Genomic DNA, 19,668 nt, shown 5'->3' with positions numbered 1-19,668 from the left:
GGAGTCTTAAGTCGAGTTACCAGGTCTGGGTCAGGAACACAGAGACAGATGGTCTGATAAGATCAGAGAAGTGGAGAGAAGTCGCCCACAATGAACCAGGTCAGAGCACCAAGGAGCGTTCGGTTTCATGCTGCAACGGCCCACACTCCCTACGAGGCAGGACTCTTACCTTGAACCCTGCTGGAACGACCTTTATCACCGCGGCAAAAACAGCACATGGAGCCACTTGCTCAGGGGGCTGTTGCCTATTAGCCTGTTCCTTTGTGTGAGGTCTGAAAATGAGCAGAAGCTGGGTTAAGAGAGAGTTTACCAAGCCTCGGATTTATTGATCTTTTTCTCCCTTCCTTTATCCTTACCCAGATTCTTTTTCATCTTTTTAAAAAATTCAGTAAATGTATGATTGTCATGTTTTCAGAGGATGCCTTCTAAGGTGGTGCGTTAGTGGGGGATGGAGAAAAGGTCTTGAGGGATCTGCTGGGGGGAGGATGAGTCCCCAGAGGTCCATGTTCTAGTCCCTGGAACCTGGGAACATGGCCTGGGAGTGTCACCAGGGAAGGTCACCTTATGTGGCAAACGGGTCGTTGCAGAGATAGAAGGAAACCTCTGAGATGGGGCAGGGGCTCCTGCTTTATCCGTGAATCCTACGGCAGCCGCGTGTATCTTTATAAGAGCGCGGCCGAGAGGGACCTGACACAGACGGAGGGGAGAAGGCAGCGTGACCAGGGAGGCAGGGGTGGTAGTGACGTGGCCCCGAGGCAAGGCGCACCCAGGGCTGCCGCAGAGGCGAAGAGTTGCTCCCCTGCAGCCCTCCCTCGGCTGTGTGCAGGCAGCACATTGCTGATGAATTGTGGCGGCTGCCACGGGAAAGTAAGACCAAGGGAAATCAATGCCTTTGCCGGTCCTGCAGTGGCCGTAACTTACAGGCAGGCGCTGTGGGCGGTGAGAGTGAGAGCGAGAGCGAGAGAGAGCGAGAGAGAGAGAGAGAGAGGTGTGCTGCACTCTCCACCCCCCCACCTGCCCACAGGAGAGGCCATCCCGGCCTCCCCACCTCTCTGCAGGAGGACTCGTGGCTGCACCATTTGGTCCTTTGTCATCTCTGCCACCGGAGAAGGCACTGCCGGGTATCCCCATTAAGGTATCTGAAGAGGAAAGAATAAGCCGCATCCCCTGCCTTGACAATTTGTTTTTATGATTTTACTTACATGCGTGAGACAGATATAAATGCCACTTAAATTCATAGAAAACAAACAGAAAGAGCCAAATCAAATGCAGATCAATCAACAGGGCCAATAAAATTCAAGTAAAAAAAAAATGTACATTTTGTGTCACGGGTGATGACGATTCCTGAAATAGAATCTCCCTTAAAATGGGCCTGTGCTCCCTGCTCCTAGGATGTGGGCACGTGGGGCCTAACGAGCCACCCCAGCAGCCCCGCTTTCTCTGTCGGGGGCACCGCACACCTTTGTCCACGTAACAAACCATGGCGTCAGCTGGGAAGGTCAGATTAGCGGACCGTGGTGTTGGGCCTCCTGAAGACACGCAGATTCGGGTGTGAGCTTGGGCTACGATCAGAACATGACTTTACTAATGATCTCCCAGGGAGTAGGTATAAACAGAAAGAAAAATAGTGAGAAAGCTATTAAATAAACCACCCAAATCCAAATAATAATAGTCCTTTATTTTTAGGCTACCAGTTCTACAGCCCGTCTCTGGGTACCATCCATTGTCTGTCCCTGATGCAGATGTTAGTTCTGCTGTTTCTTCCCGGACTCTGGCAGCGTGCTTACCTGTCAGTAGTCACAGACTATTCCCGTCAGAGGCTTCCTCCCACTTCCTTTCTTCACTCTGTTATGAAACCTTTGATGTTATTTTGAAGTCCTTTATAGATTTCTTTCATAACTTTAAGTGAAAATGTCTTTGTGTCTATATTTCCGACCTTATGTGCTGTGTCTGGACCCTTCCCGGCTAATCTGGGGAGCAACCCCCCCCCCCCCAGACGGCCCAACACCTCCCGTCCTTCCTCACAGCTTTGGATAATATTTGCAGCCTCTCTTCTCACTTGAATAAAATCTCCCACCAAATAATCACAAGTTGATTGAAAAATGGAAAACTCATTTAAAACATTCGCATTTGTCTTGAGGCACTCGGGCCAGGCAGACTTGGATTTCTTCAAATCCATTAGTAGCTACGATCTAGTTTATTGCTGCTTGGACCTTGACTCAAACCTGTTTTCTTAGCAGTCTTAATGGATTATTTCTACTTGAGACGAACACAGAACACCGTCCTTACTGAGAACAAAACGAATGCTGACGTAGAATGTGCTCATCAAACACAGGGGTAAGTTCAGAAAGGTCGCAGGACACCAGTTCAATAAGCAAATACCGTGTCTCATGAACTAGCAACAAAGAGTAGGAATCTGAAATTTGGAGAACACCAGTTGTGTTAGCGGGCTCGGGCAGGCATGATGAAATACCCACACGGAGTGGTTAGACAACAGAAATGTATTTTCTCATCGTTCTCGAGTCTTTAAGCCCAAGATCAAATGCCAGCAGGATTGGTTTCCAGCGAGACCTCTTTTTCTGGATTGCAGACGGCTTTTTCTCGCTGTATCTCGCATTGCTTTTTTTCTGCATGCACGGAGAGAGAGGATCTCTTCCTCTAACCTTACAAGGACACAGGTTCTGTTGGGATAGAGCCCCACCTTTAGGATCCCATCTAACTTTAATTACCTCCTTTAGGACTCTGTCTACAAGTATAGTTGCATTGAGGATTGAGGCTTCCCCATAGAACGGGAGAAGTGTGCAGTTCGGTCCACAACGCCTGTCCTCAAGGTCACCGTTGGGGGGCACTATTCTGCCTACACAGTCTGACCCTCAGTCCTTAAAGGTTCACATGCATCCCACATACACCGTACATTGTCTCCGTCCTGGTCCCCACAAGTCCTAAGCTATTGCAGCATTAACTCAGCATCCAAAATTTCATCAGCTCAGAAGTCCCACATACCATCATCGACGTCACCAGAACGACTTGTGGTCAGACTCTGGGGGTGCTCCATTTCATGACCTGTAAGCACGTTACCCAGTGTAAATTCCATTGTTCCTGAGTTGTTGGCCGTGAAACAGGACTGACTATTCTTTCATTATGACAAATAAGAATCTACAGAGGACATACGAGTCTCATCTACAACAGAAAGCGCTGATTGTACGTCTTTAAAACACAACAACAGCAGCAGCTCTAACTGGGAAGTATTGATTCCAGCATCCACACCGAGCACTCGCACCACTAACGTGCTCCGAGGGAAGGGAAACGCTGTGTTTTCAGTCTTTTCCCTGGACTCAATGGCTGTCTGTGTCCGTGTTAGGTTCATCAGTAATGGCTCAAGCCCCTGTGATCTGAGGTTAAGCAAAAGCTGTATCACTGGAAGTCATGAATTAACGGTTCAGATTTTGCAAAATGGACCGTTTCTGTGCTCCTGGGTGGCACAGTCTGTTGAGCGTCCGACTCTTGACTTCAGTTCAGGTCATGATCTCAGGGTTGTGAGATCAAGGCCACGTCAGGCTCCGTGCTCAGCGTGGAGTCTGCGTGAGTTTCTGTCTCCTTCTTCCTCTGCCCTTCCTTCTCATGCTCTCTCTCTCTTCAATCAATCAATCTTTGAAAAAAACAGACAGTTTCTTTGATTTCCATACGTTCCGTTGTTTGCACGGAAGCGAACAAGTATTGCCCGCCTCTGTGAAACAACATACAAATATATTCCCCATGACTTACTCTAAACACCAGAGTGTTTCTACTCTGCACCTGGACTGGGATCTGCCTCGCTGGGAAGCTCGATCCCACCGGCACACCACGTGGCGTCCCCTCGGAGTTCGCAGATCCTTCTTCAGCCCGGCTCCATCACGCGCGGCCGGGTGAACACCGGCTCTGTGCCCCTGCTGTGTGTGTTCCTTGTCGATCTCAGAGGATAACTTTTTCTCATTACAGAAATGTGTCCATAAAAATGTTTTTGAAACCTTTTTTTTTTAATTTACATATATGTATTTTTTTTAACCTGGAGAGCACAGTGTTCTATCGCGACCCTTGTGAGCATTACGGACGGGATATCTTCAGTATTCTGGAGTTAAATTAGCATCCCACTTTGGGGAGAGGTTGCACACAAGCTGATTCTGTGGACAGTGCCAACGGCCGATTTCCCTGCAAATGGGGCTAATGCCACCTTGACGGACATCCCACCTGTCTGAGGGAAGCCCCGCACCCCCGCAGTAGCTCAGGCTTGCCTTCCTCCTCGTTCTGATAGGATCGGACGGTAAAACTGTCCGCGTCCTCCAAGATGGCCTGGCATTTCTGGAGTTGTCGCTTCTGCCAGTGGCCAGCACAGGCAGAAGTGGTCTGGGTAGGTTTCGTCGTTACTGAATGGGGTTTGTTGGGGGCTCACCTCCACCTGCCGGACGGAAATCCTCAGGAGGTTAGGCTTCACGTTGATCCGTCCTCGGGTGGTCCGATTTATTTCTCACTGTAAAAATCACCAGGGAACATTCCAGACCGTTCCCAGTCACTGCGCTCCTTAATAACGTGACCGTGGAACAAGCATCCGGGCAGGGGCGTGAGCAGTGTGCACCGCATCCCGACCTACTCGGGGGGAGCCGCCTGCTCGGGACCCGGACGTGCCTCTGCACACCCGTGAGCAGACCAGGGTGCCGCGGTGACGAGCGCTCTGCGCTTATCCCGGTGTCGGGCTGAAGGGGACGCGACGTCCCGGTCGTCTGCCGATTACCTGCAGGATGGCAGCCAAGCTGGGCAAGCCTCTGGGCACTTCCTGTCTCTCCACGGGTGGGTTCCCTTCCGGTTCTGGTCGACTTCGGTTCAGGGTGACTTCTGGTTTAAGACGGCCCACGGAGCCCAGAAATCTTTCCCTTCTGATTTCAAGCACGTAGAAGTGAGAGAGAATAAAGAGGAAAAGCATAGCTGTGCTCAAAACCAAGCCAGAGTCTTCTATCTGTGTGGGACAGAATGTGGCCGTGAAAGAAGGGTCTGGTTGAAGCTTACTTACAGCAACAAGTAGAGCCAGACTCCTGCCGGCCTCCAGGAGCCCAGACGAGTCAGACCCAACAGGAAAGTCTAGGATCTTGGTGTCCATGAGGGACTAGGGACTGGACAGGTGCCCCCTGCTTTAAAATTGGGTTCATGTTCAGAGGATCTTGAATCCCATCACCATGTCAGGCAAAGGGCAGCAGGAGACCCCGCTTCCAAGTGCCCAGGACGTTGCTCCCGGCCACACCAACAGGAGTCTCTCATGACCCAGGACACGTATAGGGAAGACGCTTACAGCTAAGAGTCACAAGAACCTGCAGGAACTGTCCCCTAAAAACGAGAACACCAGCTAAGTACACATAAGCACTTAACTCCAAAGAAATATAAATCAGTAGGGAAAGCAGAAGATGACATTTTAGGTTTTAAAAAATTATCAATGTGATAACGGAGCTTACAGCTATAGGAGTAAATTATCCTGAAAAGGAATTAATTGGGAGTTTTAGAAATTAAAATATAATTACTTGAAAATTTTAAATTCAGTAGCAGGATGAAAGAGCTATCTAGATAATGCTAAAAAATTGATAAAGTGGAAAATCAAACTGAAGAAATCATGCAAATGCCCCCAAAGATACAAAAATGCGGAAACCATGAGAGGAAAAGCCATCCCTGTGGAGCTTGGACCCAGCAGGTCCGCTTGCTCCCTGGAAGCAGGGAGCCGAGTGCAGGACAAGCGGTACTGAAGGAGATCGTTGCTGCAAATGTTCCTGAGATGGGGACTGACAGTGTTACTGGCTGGTAAGCATGATTTTTAAAGAAAAGCCATACGTGGGCATTGTCTTTGTTTTCTTTTTTTAAAGCAGGCTCCACACCCAGCATGGAGCCCAACTCCGAGCTTGAGCTCACGATCCTGAGTTCAAGACCTGAGCTGAGGTTGAGAGTCGGACACTGCCCTAAGCCAGCCAGACACCCACAAGTGGATGTTTCTTAATGAAATTCCAGAACATCCAATATAATGAGAGGCTCTCCCCTCATCTCTGGACCTTTCCAAGTCACACTTTCTCCCACCCCAAAACCAACACTCACAATTTCCTGAGAATGCTGTGTCTGCGGACGCCTTCCTGCTCCTGCGTTCCTTCTAGCTGGAATGTTCTTCTTGTATCTCGTGTACCTGGGCTAGCAGGACCTTTCCTCGGGGAGTTCTTTCCATGATTCCCCCACTTCTTTCTTCCCAGTCACCGCCCGCCCTGCCGCCCTCGGGCTGGACGGACGCTGTTGAACACAATCATGCTTTCCATTGGGTTTCCCCGCTCCCTGAGCTCAAGGGTCTTCAGCTGGATTCTCAGGGCCCAGCAGGGTTCCCGGAGCACAGCCGTGACACATGCTTGTCACCACCGCAAAGGATTTGTGAAACGCATTGAAGTACAAATCAGTGATTTCATTGGATAGCAGTGTAATATGGGAACAAGTCACCGAGGCCCGGAGAGGCCAACGTGAGCATCTTGAGGAGACGGCTGATTATTGACAGCAAGTGTCCTGGCTTGAAGACCGCTCTTTCCAGCTTATAGCATAATGCCTCCACCACAAACTGTCCGTATTTGAAAGTCATGTGTTTTTCTAAAATAGTTTTAAAAAACAATGTAATACTTTTATTTTTAAAGACATTTTTACATTACCAGAACAGTTGTTTGTAAAGAGATTTTCAGAAAGTGAATAAATTACCTTTTTCATCTTTTACCCAAAGTTTGTTTAAATGGCAGGCTTACACTCTTTTCTCATTATATGCATGGATACCTCAAGAAGTGAGCTTCTTCCTTGAATAGTGAGGTTTACTCAGATAAAATTGATGTTTTAATAGAACTATTTATTTTCTGATCTTATGCTGCGGAGTGCTCAGAAATGTTTATACTCTGTTCTTGTTTTATTTTATTTACCTTATTTTTTATTGAAATATATTTGACACATGCCATTATGTAAGTTTGAAGTGTGCAACATGCTGATTTCATATATTTATATATATCAGGATCAGTGCTTTTGGGGGGTTAGCTAATGCCTTTATCGGGTCACGTAATTCTCATTTCTTTTTTTAGTGGGAATAATTAAGATCTAATCTCTTAGCGAATTTGACATCTATAATACAGCATTGTTGTCTGTGATCGTTATATTGTGCATTCGCTCTCTGGGACTTAATTTTTCAACTAGTTGCAGATAGATTTCTTAATTACTCGATCACAGTATAACTGCATTACATCGATGTCTAGTTATCTTTCAAATGTTCATTTACTGTGTGTTTTCCACACTGACACGCAACATGTCTGAACTCCATGTGCCTTTTCCTGGGGATGGAAAGCTGCAGGTGGAAAGGTCCCTCGGGGGGAGTTGGTTTGGCTGGACAGGTTTTGTGTAGCACCTGGGAGAGCCCCCCCACAGTCAGGTCTAACGAGAAGGTCACTTTGAAAGGTATCGCTCTGTAATTTTCAAAAGACTTTTCCACACGTTAATCCTTTTTGATATTCAAGAAATCAGTCAGTGCACACGGTAACACGTGACCCTTCTGACAACGTCAATAGTCGATAACATCCAGAGGGGCCAAAAGAAAGAAACCGTCCGGGAGATGTGATCAAATCTGCGCACGGGAATCCTACAAGGAGCTCCCAGAGTGCTTATTTATGTTATCGTGCCGTCCAGCAAACATGCTCCTTGTCTTCCCCAGCTGCCATAGATTTTGAAACAGAACATTAAAAGAGACAAAGCGTCCTGTGGAGGGCAAGGTCTCTGACAGCCCAAGAACTGGAAGCTCCACAGGCAGACACTGAAAGGAGCAACAGGCATAACAACCAAACATCAAAATGTAAAAACAACACGGATCTGAAACCCCGTCACGTAGGCTGCACACAGACCGGCACACGTCGATTAGCACCGAGGAGAGCCCCGCCCAGCAGCCCAACACAGAGCGGCTCAAACAAGGACCCCGAGTCTTCCAGAGAGGTGCCCGGCAGCCCCGTCTTCTGTTCTAGAAAGACGACGTGTGTCAGAAATAGCGAATAATGGTATCGGTGTATAGTAAAAGTGAGAGCCGTCTGACCTACCACCCTTGCGTGTTTACTCTGTTAGCTAAAACCCCAGAAACTTCCACCTTGGGAAATAGAACAGACATGGTCAGGGTTCTACAGGCTCACCCCCGGAGCCATTAACTAAACATCTCCTCTTCGGATGGTTGTGAGATTGGTACCTTCGAGGCTCACCCCACCCAGGTGCTTACTCCCAGGGGCCTGAAGGAGATGATGCAAGGTGGGAATCTGGTCGTTGGCACACCGACACTTGAGGTGTGATTCTATTTGAACAGGAACTGATTCCCAGCCTAGAGACAGCCAGGGACAAGTGAGGCATATGGAGAATCGGTACCTACAGGACCGTCACTCACCATTTCATCCACAGCATCCGACGTGCTGCGGAGAGTTGGCCTTGACTAAATGCGCCGTGAGTGATTGATTACGTCACACCACGGGGATCCGTCTGGACATCCACTGTGTTTGCTCTCTTGGCCATTTCCACCTTGTTGTTCATAAATCCGTCTTGAAATGTTTACCTCTGTTCCAAAGAAATACACTCACGTCTGTGTTCAAGTACAGGGGGAGAACAGATACCATGTTACTGCGCCATGACCCCTTTACCACCATTTTTGATATTTTAATTAAAAGCAAAAATCATGGCTTTTGTTCAGCCTTATGTTATGTAGAGGAAGTGTGTACTTCACCATGGGTATCATTTCTGAATGGCGACCCCAGTGTTTTATGGTCCTCTCTTTTACCCCAAAAGAAAGGATTTAACTATTGACTGTGTTCTTTTCTAGCGGAAGATAACAGTCTGTCTCAAAAGAAGAAGGTCACAGTGGAAGATCTCTTCAGCGATGATTTCAAAATTCACGACCCCGAGGCTAAGTGGATAAGTGGTAAGTCCGGAGGCCTGCCTGCGCACACGGGAAGCCACTCTGCCGCAGTTTGGGTTTGGCCTGTTGCCTCTCATGTTCTCTCTTCGGCTGTGGAAGTGGATGCCCAGAGCTCTTGCTGCGATAATCACCTTATTATCATTCTAAGAATATGTGGATCTGGTAAAATGGGGCTGTTCCTTCGTGAGAAATGGGCTCTCAGTGTCACCCTCCCCAAATCATTATTTCTCAGACAGAGATGTGAGCCGTTGCTAAGCAACAGGACCAGGCAGAGACACAGCCGAGCTTCCCTCCGTCTCCCTGTCTTTCTTCCCTTTCGCACGGCCCTGGCTTTCACTCCCCGCTGCAGAGAGGGGCCGAAAGGACCTCCAAGGCGTCTTCTCAAAAGCCAGCAAATGAATGAAACTCGAGCCTGGTGCACATTTGAGGATAAATTTATTTTCCTCTTGCACTTTAGTCTGGATATAATCTACTTTTCTGGTTTGGGGGGATTTTTAAAACAAAACAAAGCAAGGTTGAAGGCTAAAGGCAGTATGTTCATAATGCATTTTTTGGTCTAGGACATAATCCATTTCATCCACTTGTGGTTGAACTAATTCTCGAGTGTGGTCATGGGAGAAAAGGTGTGATTGAATGCATGCCCTCCTCTGCAGGCTTTGGTGCCTCTCCGTTAGGTAGTTCAGCCAGTGCACCTCTCCTGTATCTCCAGGAACGTGGGATGCCCTTGAAGAGGAATCCCCAGGTCAGAGAACCTTTATCATGGAATGCTGGAGGTCTAGTTCAAATCCTGACTTTCATAATAAATGAGGCCCAGAGAGGTTACGTGATTTTTTTTTTGAGGCCACACAGCTTGCTGGTGGTGCACATGTAGTTGGAAGCCTGTCTCCTGACTTCCCATGTAGTGTCTTCCCAAGACTGTCTTGTTGGGTGACTGTGTTTTTGTATTTTCTTGCTTCTGAAATGCAGCTCATGCTTCACAAACTCTCAAAAACCAACTAGCGATGACGTTTTGCCATTCGTCTCCTGCTAAGGCAGTGGCTTCTCTTTTGTGCTCCACTGCAGCCTCAGTATTCATTTCTGGTTCTTAGATTCACTTATTTAAAAATGAGAGAAGATGGATCCCCGAGGGAATGTACTGTATACAAAGGAATTAGGGAGAAAAAGGATCCGTGTGCTGGGGACAGCAGTTGAGGGGTGGGTGGTGCACAGAAATCCAGGACACGGAGAGAGCCAAGGTCTTTTGTTTGATGAATGAAGTGATGTTACCTTTCGTGTTGAGAGAGACTTAACACCTGCTCTGTTTTTGTTAACCCGTTGCATAGGCAGGAGGAAAGTACCAGGAGCATACTCTGGGTTCAGTCTTGGGAATGAAAGGTGGTTAGCCTCTTCTTAAAGATTGCAAAGTCGTATTCTAGAAACAGAGCTAACCATGAGTGACCAGACATTTTGAAAACGCTGTATAAAGCCCAGTCTTTAAGAAGTGCTGGGTGTACTAATTAGAGAAAGCAGAGAATAGACCCCTGGGGAATGTAAGGCTAGAATGTTAGTCTGTCTCCACCTTCGTGAAGAAAAGAAAGCAGAGAGAAGAAGAGAGGAGAGAAGGGAGGGGGAGGGGAGGAAACCTGGTCGAGCGGCAGAATCTAGGGATAGAGCACATTGGAGACAAGGAACACTGAACCCTAACTATGGGGGTCAGAGCAAGTCCAAGGAAGCCCTGAAAAGACTCCATGAAGTGCTAAAATAACATTCCTATGTCTGTTAGAATGTCCATAGTGGCAGACTGGGTCTACGTCAGCATTCCATAAGCAAAAAATAAAATGTAAAATAAGCAGAGATCTGGAGTCACGAAGCACTGGTGAGTTTCTGCTGGAACTGTGTTGGTCGTAAGGAGCTTGTGTCTCATGATCGACTTCATGCCGCAGAGGATCGGAGCTGGCCCAGAGGTGGGCTGGCTCTCTGGCCGGGGAAACGGGCCCAAATTTCTTTATCCACAAAGCTGGGAGTTAATACGAGCAATTGAGAAATGGCCTCCTGCCCGGCAGAAAATGCCGCCTCTGCCTGTTCGGCAGGTTCGTTCTACTCAGGAGGACAACCTGCAATTCTAAACGAAGTAAGGACCTTCGGGGTCGGTGCCCGGGAGCTTTCTAAGAAAGACTCTCCCTTTGCAAAGGTAGACATCCAGTGTTTGCTACAAAATAACCCGGTAGTGGAGTTTCTCCAAAGACTAGGCTCCACCCCGAGGGGGAGGAGAAGGGGGAGGGACGTGGTTGTTTTTCTCCCAGCGCTCCTCCGAGCTGTCCTCTCACTCTCTCCTGCATTCTGCTTCCTGATCAATCCCTTTCTCTCCCTCAAATGTAATAGCTTAAAATGGGTGAAGTGGCTTTGCACTGGTTACTTGAGCGCTCGTAAGTGATTGTCCACAAATACCATAAAGAGTTCATTCATTTCTTTAATGCCACAAGTCTAAATGTGGAGATCCAGGGAAAGTTTCCCACAGTCACAGGATTATCAAATGATGGGAAGCTGGCTGTGCTTTAGAAGTTATCAGAGCGTTGCTTTGTTCAGTCGGTGCTTACTGTGTGCCCCACAGTGCAGCCGGCAAAGGTTACAGAGCTGGGCCCAGGGAGCTGTCTCTTACTGGTAGCCTTGGGAGTCACCTCCATCATGACCATCTACCATGCCTTCTATCACCATGACAGTCTCCTTTCTCCTCCTCTTCTTCCTTACTCCTCTGTTCCTACTCACTGCTTCATCATCATCATCAACATCATGATCACCATCATGATCATTGCCACCACCATCAGCATCACCATCATCATCACCATAATCACCATCATCATCACCATCATTACCACCACCATCAACATCATATCACATCATCGTCACATCATATCACATCATCAGTACTACCATCATCACGACCATCATCATCATTTACCACCACCATCATCATCACCATGATCACTACCATCACCATTGTTATCAGCATCATCATCAATCCCCGTCATCACTGTCAACACCATTATCACCACCACCATCATCACCATTACCATCATCATCACCATCATGATCACTACCACCACCATCATCATCGCCATCACCAGCATCACCATCATCATCATCACATCACCACCATCATTGTAACCTGCTGGGGGTGTCCTATATCTCTAGGATAAATTCTTTGTACCTATTAAATAATTTAATTCTCACCACCACCATTATTCCCATTTTACAGATGAGGAAACTGGGACTTATGCTGTTCAAATAACTTGACCAATATCACAGTTAGTAAGTAGCAAAATTTGGACTTGAACCTACGTCCCTTTGGTCTTTATAAGCTGTGCTACATTGGATAGAACCCAGGATTCTGGTATCCAGCCAGTTTCTTTCACAACCTCACTAGCTACGTAGTGTGTTTTACTCAAAACTATAGATTGTGAGTATTTCAGAATTACTGTCATCCCTTAAATTCTCTATTTTAGCTTCCCTTATCCCCATGATGTCAAGCTAATGGAATACCTAAGTGATAAAGAAAGTGGAGTAATTCCCCATGGAGAAAGAGACATGATTTGGTATTATTATTATTATTATATATATATTACTAATATAAATATTATTTTTAGTGCACATTAACCACTAAAGATACCAAGTGTATCTTCACTTCAATATTGGAGTTAATAGTCTAGAACATGATACATTGTATCAGGAGTAATCTATTGGGCTAAATTTCTCCTCACCCATTCATTCTAATCTAGAGACTTGTTCTAATCTACTCTAATCTAATCTTTTCTGAAAATGATTGGTGTAACAGCCTTCCTACTCTGCTCTCCCAGACTGGTTACAACCAGATGAGGTCTGTACCTCAGGACAATGGACACACTGAGCACCCCTACAGAGGAGGAGGTCCACACTCCCTCAAACTGGCCCCAGTGCCGCGTCTCCCCACACTCCGTCGGTGGAAGGAATCCTTCCATTTTTTCCGGTAACCACACTGCACTTCTCAGCCTCATGGATCCCTTGAGGTGCTGTGCTGGGATTCCGTGATGTGAGGGGGTCAGGCCCTCACCCAGTTTCACTGACACACCATGTGGTCATCGCTGACCTCCAGGTAGCTGCCTCACATGGTCACTTCTCCGACCTCGTCTTAATTTACCCGTCAGCTGGTCACTCCCTTCACCTGGGTGAAACTTCCCCCTGACCGATAGGTCCTTATAGCCCCTGGGCTCTCTCTCGACATCAGGCCGGGGCGGGGGGTTCCTCAGGCTCTCCCACTGCTTCTTGCTCTTCTCCTTGACCTTTCAGGGTGGTGGGTCCCAGGGCTCAGCCTCTGGTCCCTCCCACTGAATATCTGCGCTTCCTCCCTCAGGGTTTCATCGAGCTTCATGATGTTAAGTATCCTCCTTCTATAGACGACTCCTAAATTTGGGTTTCCACACTGCATTTTCCCAGAATTCTTAGCTGTCCCACAGACCTCACAACCTTGAGCTTAAAAGCTCCAAATCTGAGCTCTTGATCAACAGCCCCCCCAACACACACAAACCAAAAACCAAAAGAATAACACCTGCCCTCGCCACTGCTTCTCCCAGTCCCGTTCATGGACGTCCATTCTTCTGGCAGAACAGGCTAGAAAGCTTGGAGGCATCCTTTGCTCTGCTCAGTCTCTTGTCCCTTGTAGCCGCTCCGTCGCGGATGCCTACAGCCCCTCCCAGCATGCGCAGCGCCTGCCCACCCATCCACACTCGGCCAGACTTCCGGGTTCATGATGCCAGGCCACAGGCGGATGTGGCAGCTGTCCACTCAGAAGCATCTGCACCAGAGACAGGCAGGACTGGGAGCAGGATTTTCCAGTGGCTCCTCTGATAAAGGCTCTGCTGCCAGGAGACACCTAAGTGACCTTTGAGTCTCCCCAGCTTTCCCTTACTCCGAGCTGACTTGAGCTTCTTTCGATGGACTCAGGGTCCACGTTCTTTCTCCCCTGAGGTGGTTCGTGCGTAGGAGGCTCCTTCCGGCCCACACGCCCCCTCCTCTCTGTGTCCCATCTCTCCCCCTCCCGCCCCCACCCTGCAAGTGGTCCTTTTCTTTAGGATCAGGCCTCATTCTCGCTCCACAAGCAGGTTTTTCCGTACTGGCTCAGCCTTCTGTGTTAGGCGCCCTTGAATCCTGGATGTGACCTTCTTTACACGCATTAAGTATAGTTATTTATTCAGGACCTGTTTTTCCTTCTGACTGTGAACTGCACAAAGGTAGGATCCCTGTGTGTTTATGACCTGGTGGGGTGCCTAGTCTGAAGCCATCTGGTCACCTTCTACACTTTCTCATTTGAGGCTTGAACAACCTAGTTTTAAAGATAAGGAGACTTAGGAACATGCCCTTTTACACAGCGTGGTCCAGTGAAAGGCTTTTAAACAGAGCCCTGGGTGTGAGAATCATACAGATGAGCTCCCTGCCGGGAAAGCATTACAGGCAGCGTGGAACAGCAGCTGCAAAGGCCTGGCGGCATGAGGCTGCCTGGCACCCAGGAGCGAAAGCGAGCCAGAGAGGAATCTTAGTATGATACATGTATTACGTATTCACTGTAGTAAATCAGAAAACAAAATGGAGTTGAACACAACTTCAGAAGATACTAAAACTCACCTCTAACTCGACCGACCAGAAATAGTCACTCTTAAATTTTTATACTTGTCTTTTCAGGTAACGTAATATGTAGGAAAATACTAAGTGCATTCAGGGGGGAACGTGTATAACATAGATCGTAAACATCTTTCCAGGTATTAAATATGTATTTCCATTATCATCTTAATATCTGAATAGGATCTCATTACATAAATGTACCTTAATTTGGCCCATCTTCAGACGCTAGAAGGTTAGCGTGTGAGTAGGAGAGGAGTGGCCCGAATAAAAAGCCGTCATGACTGATGGATGATAGGACGTGCAGCTGAGTAGAAATGGAGGGATGGGGGAAGGGCAGCCAGGTGGGACTAGAAATGGAGGGATGGGGGAAGGGCAGCCAGGTGGGACATGGAGGCTTGAAGCCTGATGAACTGGAATGGCCACTGCACTGACGGGGCCTTGGTTTCTATGGTTAGATGATGAGTTCAGAGTAGAAGCCGACTGGAGAAAACTAAGTGGAAATGCTCTTTACATATTGAGGACCCAGCAGGAAGCTGGGTGAGCGGTCAGAGCCGCTTGGAGAAATGTGGAAAGTGTGCACCACTGAGGAGCTGCTGAAATCTCCCAGTGGGTGGGGAGGGGAGCCAAAGCCCAGAGGAGGTCGGAGGAGAGCCCAGAGGTACAACGCCAGGGAAGGCCCAGGGAAGTGACTTAGGAGAAGCACCTACCTGTCGTGTGACGTCAGGAGAGAATGCACCAGTGGGAAATTGCCGAGTGGCCACGTGACTCCCTCTGCCAGCAGATACCCTCTTACTCACCCTGTCTCGGACTCGTGCCAGAGAAAGAGGGTGTACTGTTGGCTAGAAACAGCTTTTGCTGTCCTCTCCCTGCACACGTAAACACCAGAAACGGTCTTCTCCAGATCCGTGGAGTCCCTCCACACAAGTTGTCCGAGGCCGCACAGACTGGCCATACACAGATTTGCTTTTGCAGGCTTGCCTCTTAGGAAGGCAGTCTGGACTGAAGCTCGCAGATGGTCCGGTGAGCTCATGCCCTGTGCTGTGAGCAAAGCCAAGGCCACCTGCGCCCCTCAGGGAGCCCGCTGTTCCCGGCCGCTATCTTTGGGACACAAGCACGCCCGGGGCGGACAGGCTCCCGTGTCTGCCAGCAGCTGCAGGAGGGGCTCCTCAGCCCACGCTGCCCTCCTCCCTGGGGCCGTTCAGCTTCAGTCGGAATGTGGCAGAAGACCTGGCTGGCCCCGGAGTCTCTGTTTGTTGACACTCATTTCCATCCACTGAGCCGCTGCGAGCAGAGAGCCCTCCGCGTCTCCGACGCCGTGGTAGAGAGACTATAAAATTGAAGAAAATTGCTTCCTTTGAATGTAGGAAAATATCAGCTGGCTGGTTGATACCAGAAAAGTATATGTTTTAGAAGGTAAAATTTGAGGGAGAGCACGGGGCTCAAAGCAACTTGATTTCCATATTTGCTTTTTCCTCTTCTCCTTTGTTATTTGGGAAACACAGATGGATTTTTTTTTTTTTTTTTTTTTTTTTTTTTTTGGAAAGCTCATGGGGTTGGATAGAAGAGAAATTCAAGTATAAAATGGTTTGGGTATTTCTGCTGCTTTGTGAAAGCCACTTTTTTTCCCAATCAAGACCAGGAAGTCATTGAATTGCAGAGAGGGAGAAAGGCCCCGAGAGGCCACGATGTAGGCCGCCCCACCTGGCCAGGAGCAACTTCCGGGAAATGCCCAGGAAGGACAAGTCTCAGAGACCAGAGACGTTCTTCAACGTCTCGGTGAGGTCGAGATAGCAGTGGCATCATTTGAAGTCATTGCATAAAATACTATCGAAGAACATCTTTCACTGTATTCAAGTCCGCAAGAAATAGATGAGAGGAAATTCAGCCAATTCCTTCTCTCTCTTTTGTAGTGGTTTTCAAGATTCCACTTTTCCTTAGGAGAAGAGAACCCCCGTGGTCTGGTATTACGAGGGCAGTTACGTCTCAGATCATTTAAAGGCAATAAAGCCCGTCTGTGCCGTGGCCCCCATGGGCTCCGGCTGAGGCTGTCGGACCCGCCACCTGTCTGGTTGGCTCCGTCCCCTTCTTAATGCGTCTTCCACATGTCTAGTATCGGAGCTGAAACCATTACCTGCTTAAGGTCCCTTGGGTGTTTCCTGTTGGAGTTTTCTGTGGAAAGACGGTAGCATTTAGTGGCAGTGGCCACAGAAGAAAAGATTGCAGCAGGCTCTTCAGGCCCCTCCGTGTCGCTGGGCTCTGCAGTCCCCGCCCCTCAGTTCATGGCTGGGAGTCACATCCCTGCGGGCTCGGCTGGGCCGCCCCTGCTCCAGCAGAGAGAGGGCCCTCAGCTTGGGCAAGTACACGCGTCTCCCGGGAAATTTAAGGACGCCCTTGCCTTTGTGGAACGTGGTGCCGACCCTTGCCAGGAGTGAAATCCATCTCAATTTGTATGTTTGCGTTATGAGAGGACAGGCTCCCCACCCCCATTTTGGGATCTAAGAAATAAGTATGTATCATGCACATGTGTGCCATATTTTGTTTTCCTGAGAAAGGGATCTCAGGCAAGAGTCACCTGTTGTTTTCCTCTGCAGTGAGTGTGATGGGCATTTTTTCTGGATGCCCAATGGTGGTTTCAGGGCTCCTCAGCTTTTAAGGACTTATCCTGAGGATGCCCTCTGCCCTTCGCCCCTCTTTGCCTACACGGGGTGCAGACAGGTATGCCTTGAGACTCGGGCAGTGCTGGGGAGGTGTTCTTTCTAGTTTGGATCAAGTATAGGGCGACAGCGCTGCCCAGGCAGGCAGCCACAGACCGGAGCCCAGAGTCTTGTTTGGTTTTACTTAAGTTCACGTTCAGGGAGCCTGGAAAGCTACCTCCGTCTCAGTTACTGCCTCTGTTGAGCCCATGGGTGCAAGTCCTCTGCAGGCTCTTTCTAGAACATTCTTTTTAAAGCAAATCCAGAAGTTCCATTAATTAGAGACTCTGCATCCTTGAGTGCACGGCCCTCACACAGCCCCAACGTTACCATTTATTGTTTCAATTAAATTATCCCACAAAGTCCTTAACCATGTCAGCCTACCAGAGGCTAATTAATTATCATTGACATCTTCTCAAACATGGATCACCTTCTTAATTAATCCAAAATGAATCGCTTGCTCTCTTGCATAACCGAGTCTAATCCCCGATGGCCCGTCCGTCCCGCGCATCCGGAGCACCTAACTCTGCGCTCCGATGTTTGTTTTCTTCTCTTGTCTTGCCCTTGACAGAAGCTTCTTAGGGCCTTCAGGGCACGCAGTGCCGTTTCTCTCGTGGACCAGAGTGTCTGGCTTGTGGTAAAGTCTGCAGAGATGTCACTCAGCCGAACGAATGACTCGGTGGTTGAGCAAACCGGCTATTGGGGGAAAAGCTCTTGGAGTAGCTGCTTTCCGGTTGACTGAAGACTCGCCAGGTTTATTCATCATAAATCCTGGCATTTTAAGGAATTACACATACATTTATAATGATAACGATGTCTGACTCTGTTCTCCTGCTGTAATTGAGGAGAACCTACCAGATGCTGACAGGAGCCCCCGATACCAAGCTTGCCCGTCCAGACATCGTGTTCATACTCGCCGTTTACTGCCTGTGTGCCATGTGCACCAGCACGTCTCCGAGTTCTCCACACCGAGCGCTTCAGCTCATCGCTCAGAGCCACCCACGGAGGACACGGATGGCGTCGTGTCCGCGTGGCCCAGCGATCCGCAAATCTTCAGTCACATGGGGTCAATGAAGCCTAAGCACGAGCCCCTGCTGTGGAAAGCCCAGGGGCCTCTTCTGTGTTTTGCCTTGTGCTTCTGATCCCTTCCTGGGCTGACCCCCATCCTCTCGGGGTGGCCCGCCCTGTCCCCAGGTCATGGTTTCCTCTCACCTGCACGCTCTCTGTTCCCTGTGCAGACACGTCCGCTGCGCTGCTCTCCCAGATGCACAGACGCACAGCTGCTTAACGCGGTCAGCGGCTCTTGTGAAGGGTGAGGGAGAGAAGCGCCCTGCGCCCCAGAAGAAGAAGGACCTAGACATGAGCAACACACTAGCTGCTTCTGAAGCTGTCAGAGTGAGGCAGGAGCCTCAGAGAATGTCTGATCAGCTTCCCTTTGTTTCTTGCCAAGGAAGGCTTCCCAAGCCCACATGGCCTTGCTTTGCTGCTCTTACTTTGGTCACAGGATCTCTGAGTTTGTGTCCACGGCCCCCGGGTGCTGACTGGCCTGGAGTTGGGGCAGAGGGATTGGAAGCCAATCAGCATTGCCTTCAAACTTGACGTGCGTCTCCTGCTCATGTCTGAGAGGTTTCGGGGTTTGGGCACGCCGAGTAACCAGAATCCTGTGCTCTTTGCGAGCTCAGCGTCTTTCAGGAGGAGGCTGCTCTGGGTACTGGGGCAGAGCTTTCTACTGTCTGGTGCCTTACAATGGTTGATATGAGTTCGTCTTCGTTCGAATCTCATCTCAGGTCTTAGGGAGTGAACTAGGAGAAGTTCGTGGGAAAATTCATGTCAGAATCTAGGATTTTTGACCCCAAGCATGTTCTGGGCTTTCGGATCCAAGTCCCTCATATAGGGGCCAAGCTCACCTCTCCTGCTTGTGGCTGGGCGCAGGCTTTCTCTCTGCTGTGGACCCCTACACAGCCCGTCCTCTCTGTGTACTTGGGCCCCACCGAGGCTCCTCCCTCTAGAGAAGACAGGCGAGAACCGTGCCTGCAGGTTGTCCTGCAGACGGGCCTCCCTGTGCCCGCCCTCCTCGCTTCCATGCTCCCTCCCGCGGGGCTAGTTCGACTCTCACAAAAACAACCGAAGAGGCCGAAGAGCTGTTTCCAAAGGAAAGACCCATCTGGGGGACCTCTACCCTTTGCCAAGCAAGGAACCAACAATAGAGTTAGGTTTTTAACTTCTCCCCGGCCACGTGCTTAGATGGGGCTTCCGTCCCCACCAAAAGGAAGGGGGAAACAGAGCCAACCTCAGACAGTTTAAAAAGCGGAGTCCTTCCTATGAATACCAGTTTTACCAGAGAAGGATGGTACCAGAGAGGTTACGTTATTT

General features: G+C 49.0%; 1 protein-coding gene across 4 annotated transcripts in view; it reads left to right on the top strand.

The window, feature by feature from the left end:
- The window catches only part of DPP6 (dipeptidyl peptidase like 6), an 850,942-nt gene that overhangs the window by 537,252 nt on the left and 294,022 nt on the right, over positions 1-19,668 (top strand). For all 4 annotated transcript variants that reach the window (XM_004766000.3, XM_045086322.1, XM_045086321.1 and 1 more), the window contains exon 3: positions 8,876-8,974. In XM_004766000.3, coding sequence (XP_004766057.1) covers positions 8,876-8,974 — 99 coding nt within the window. The remainder of the gene's footprint in view (positions 1-8,875; positions 8,975-19,668) is intronic.

This window comes from Mustela putorius, unplaced genomic scaffold, assembly GCF_011764305.1.
Source record: "Mustela putorius furo isolate JIRA1106 unplaced genomic scaffold, ASM1176430v1.1 tig00000929_pilon_pilon_pilon, whole genome shotgun sequence".
Taxonomy (NCBI): domain Eukaryota; kingdom Metazoa; phylum Chordata; class Mammalia; order Carnivora; family Mustelidae; genus Mustela; species Mustela putorius.
This window is presented reverse-complemented; position numbering and strand designations above follow the sequence as displayed.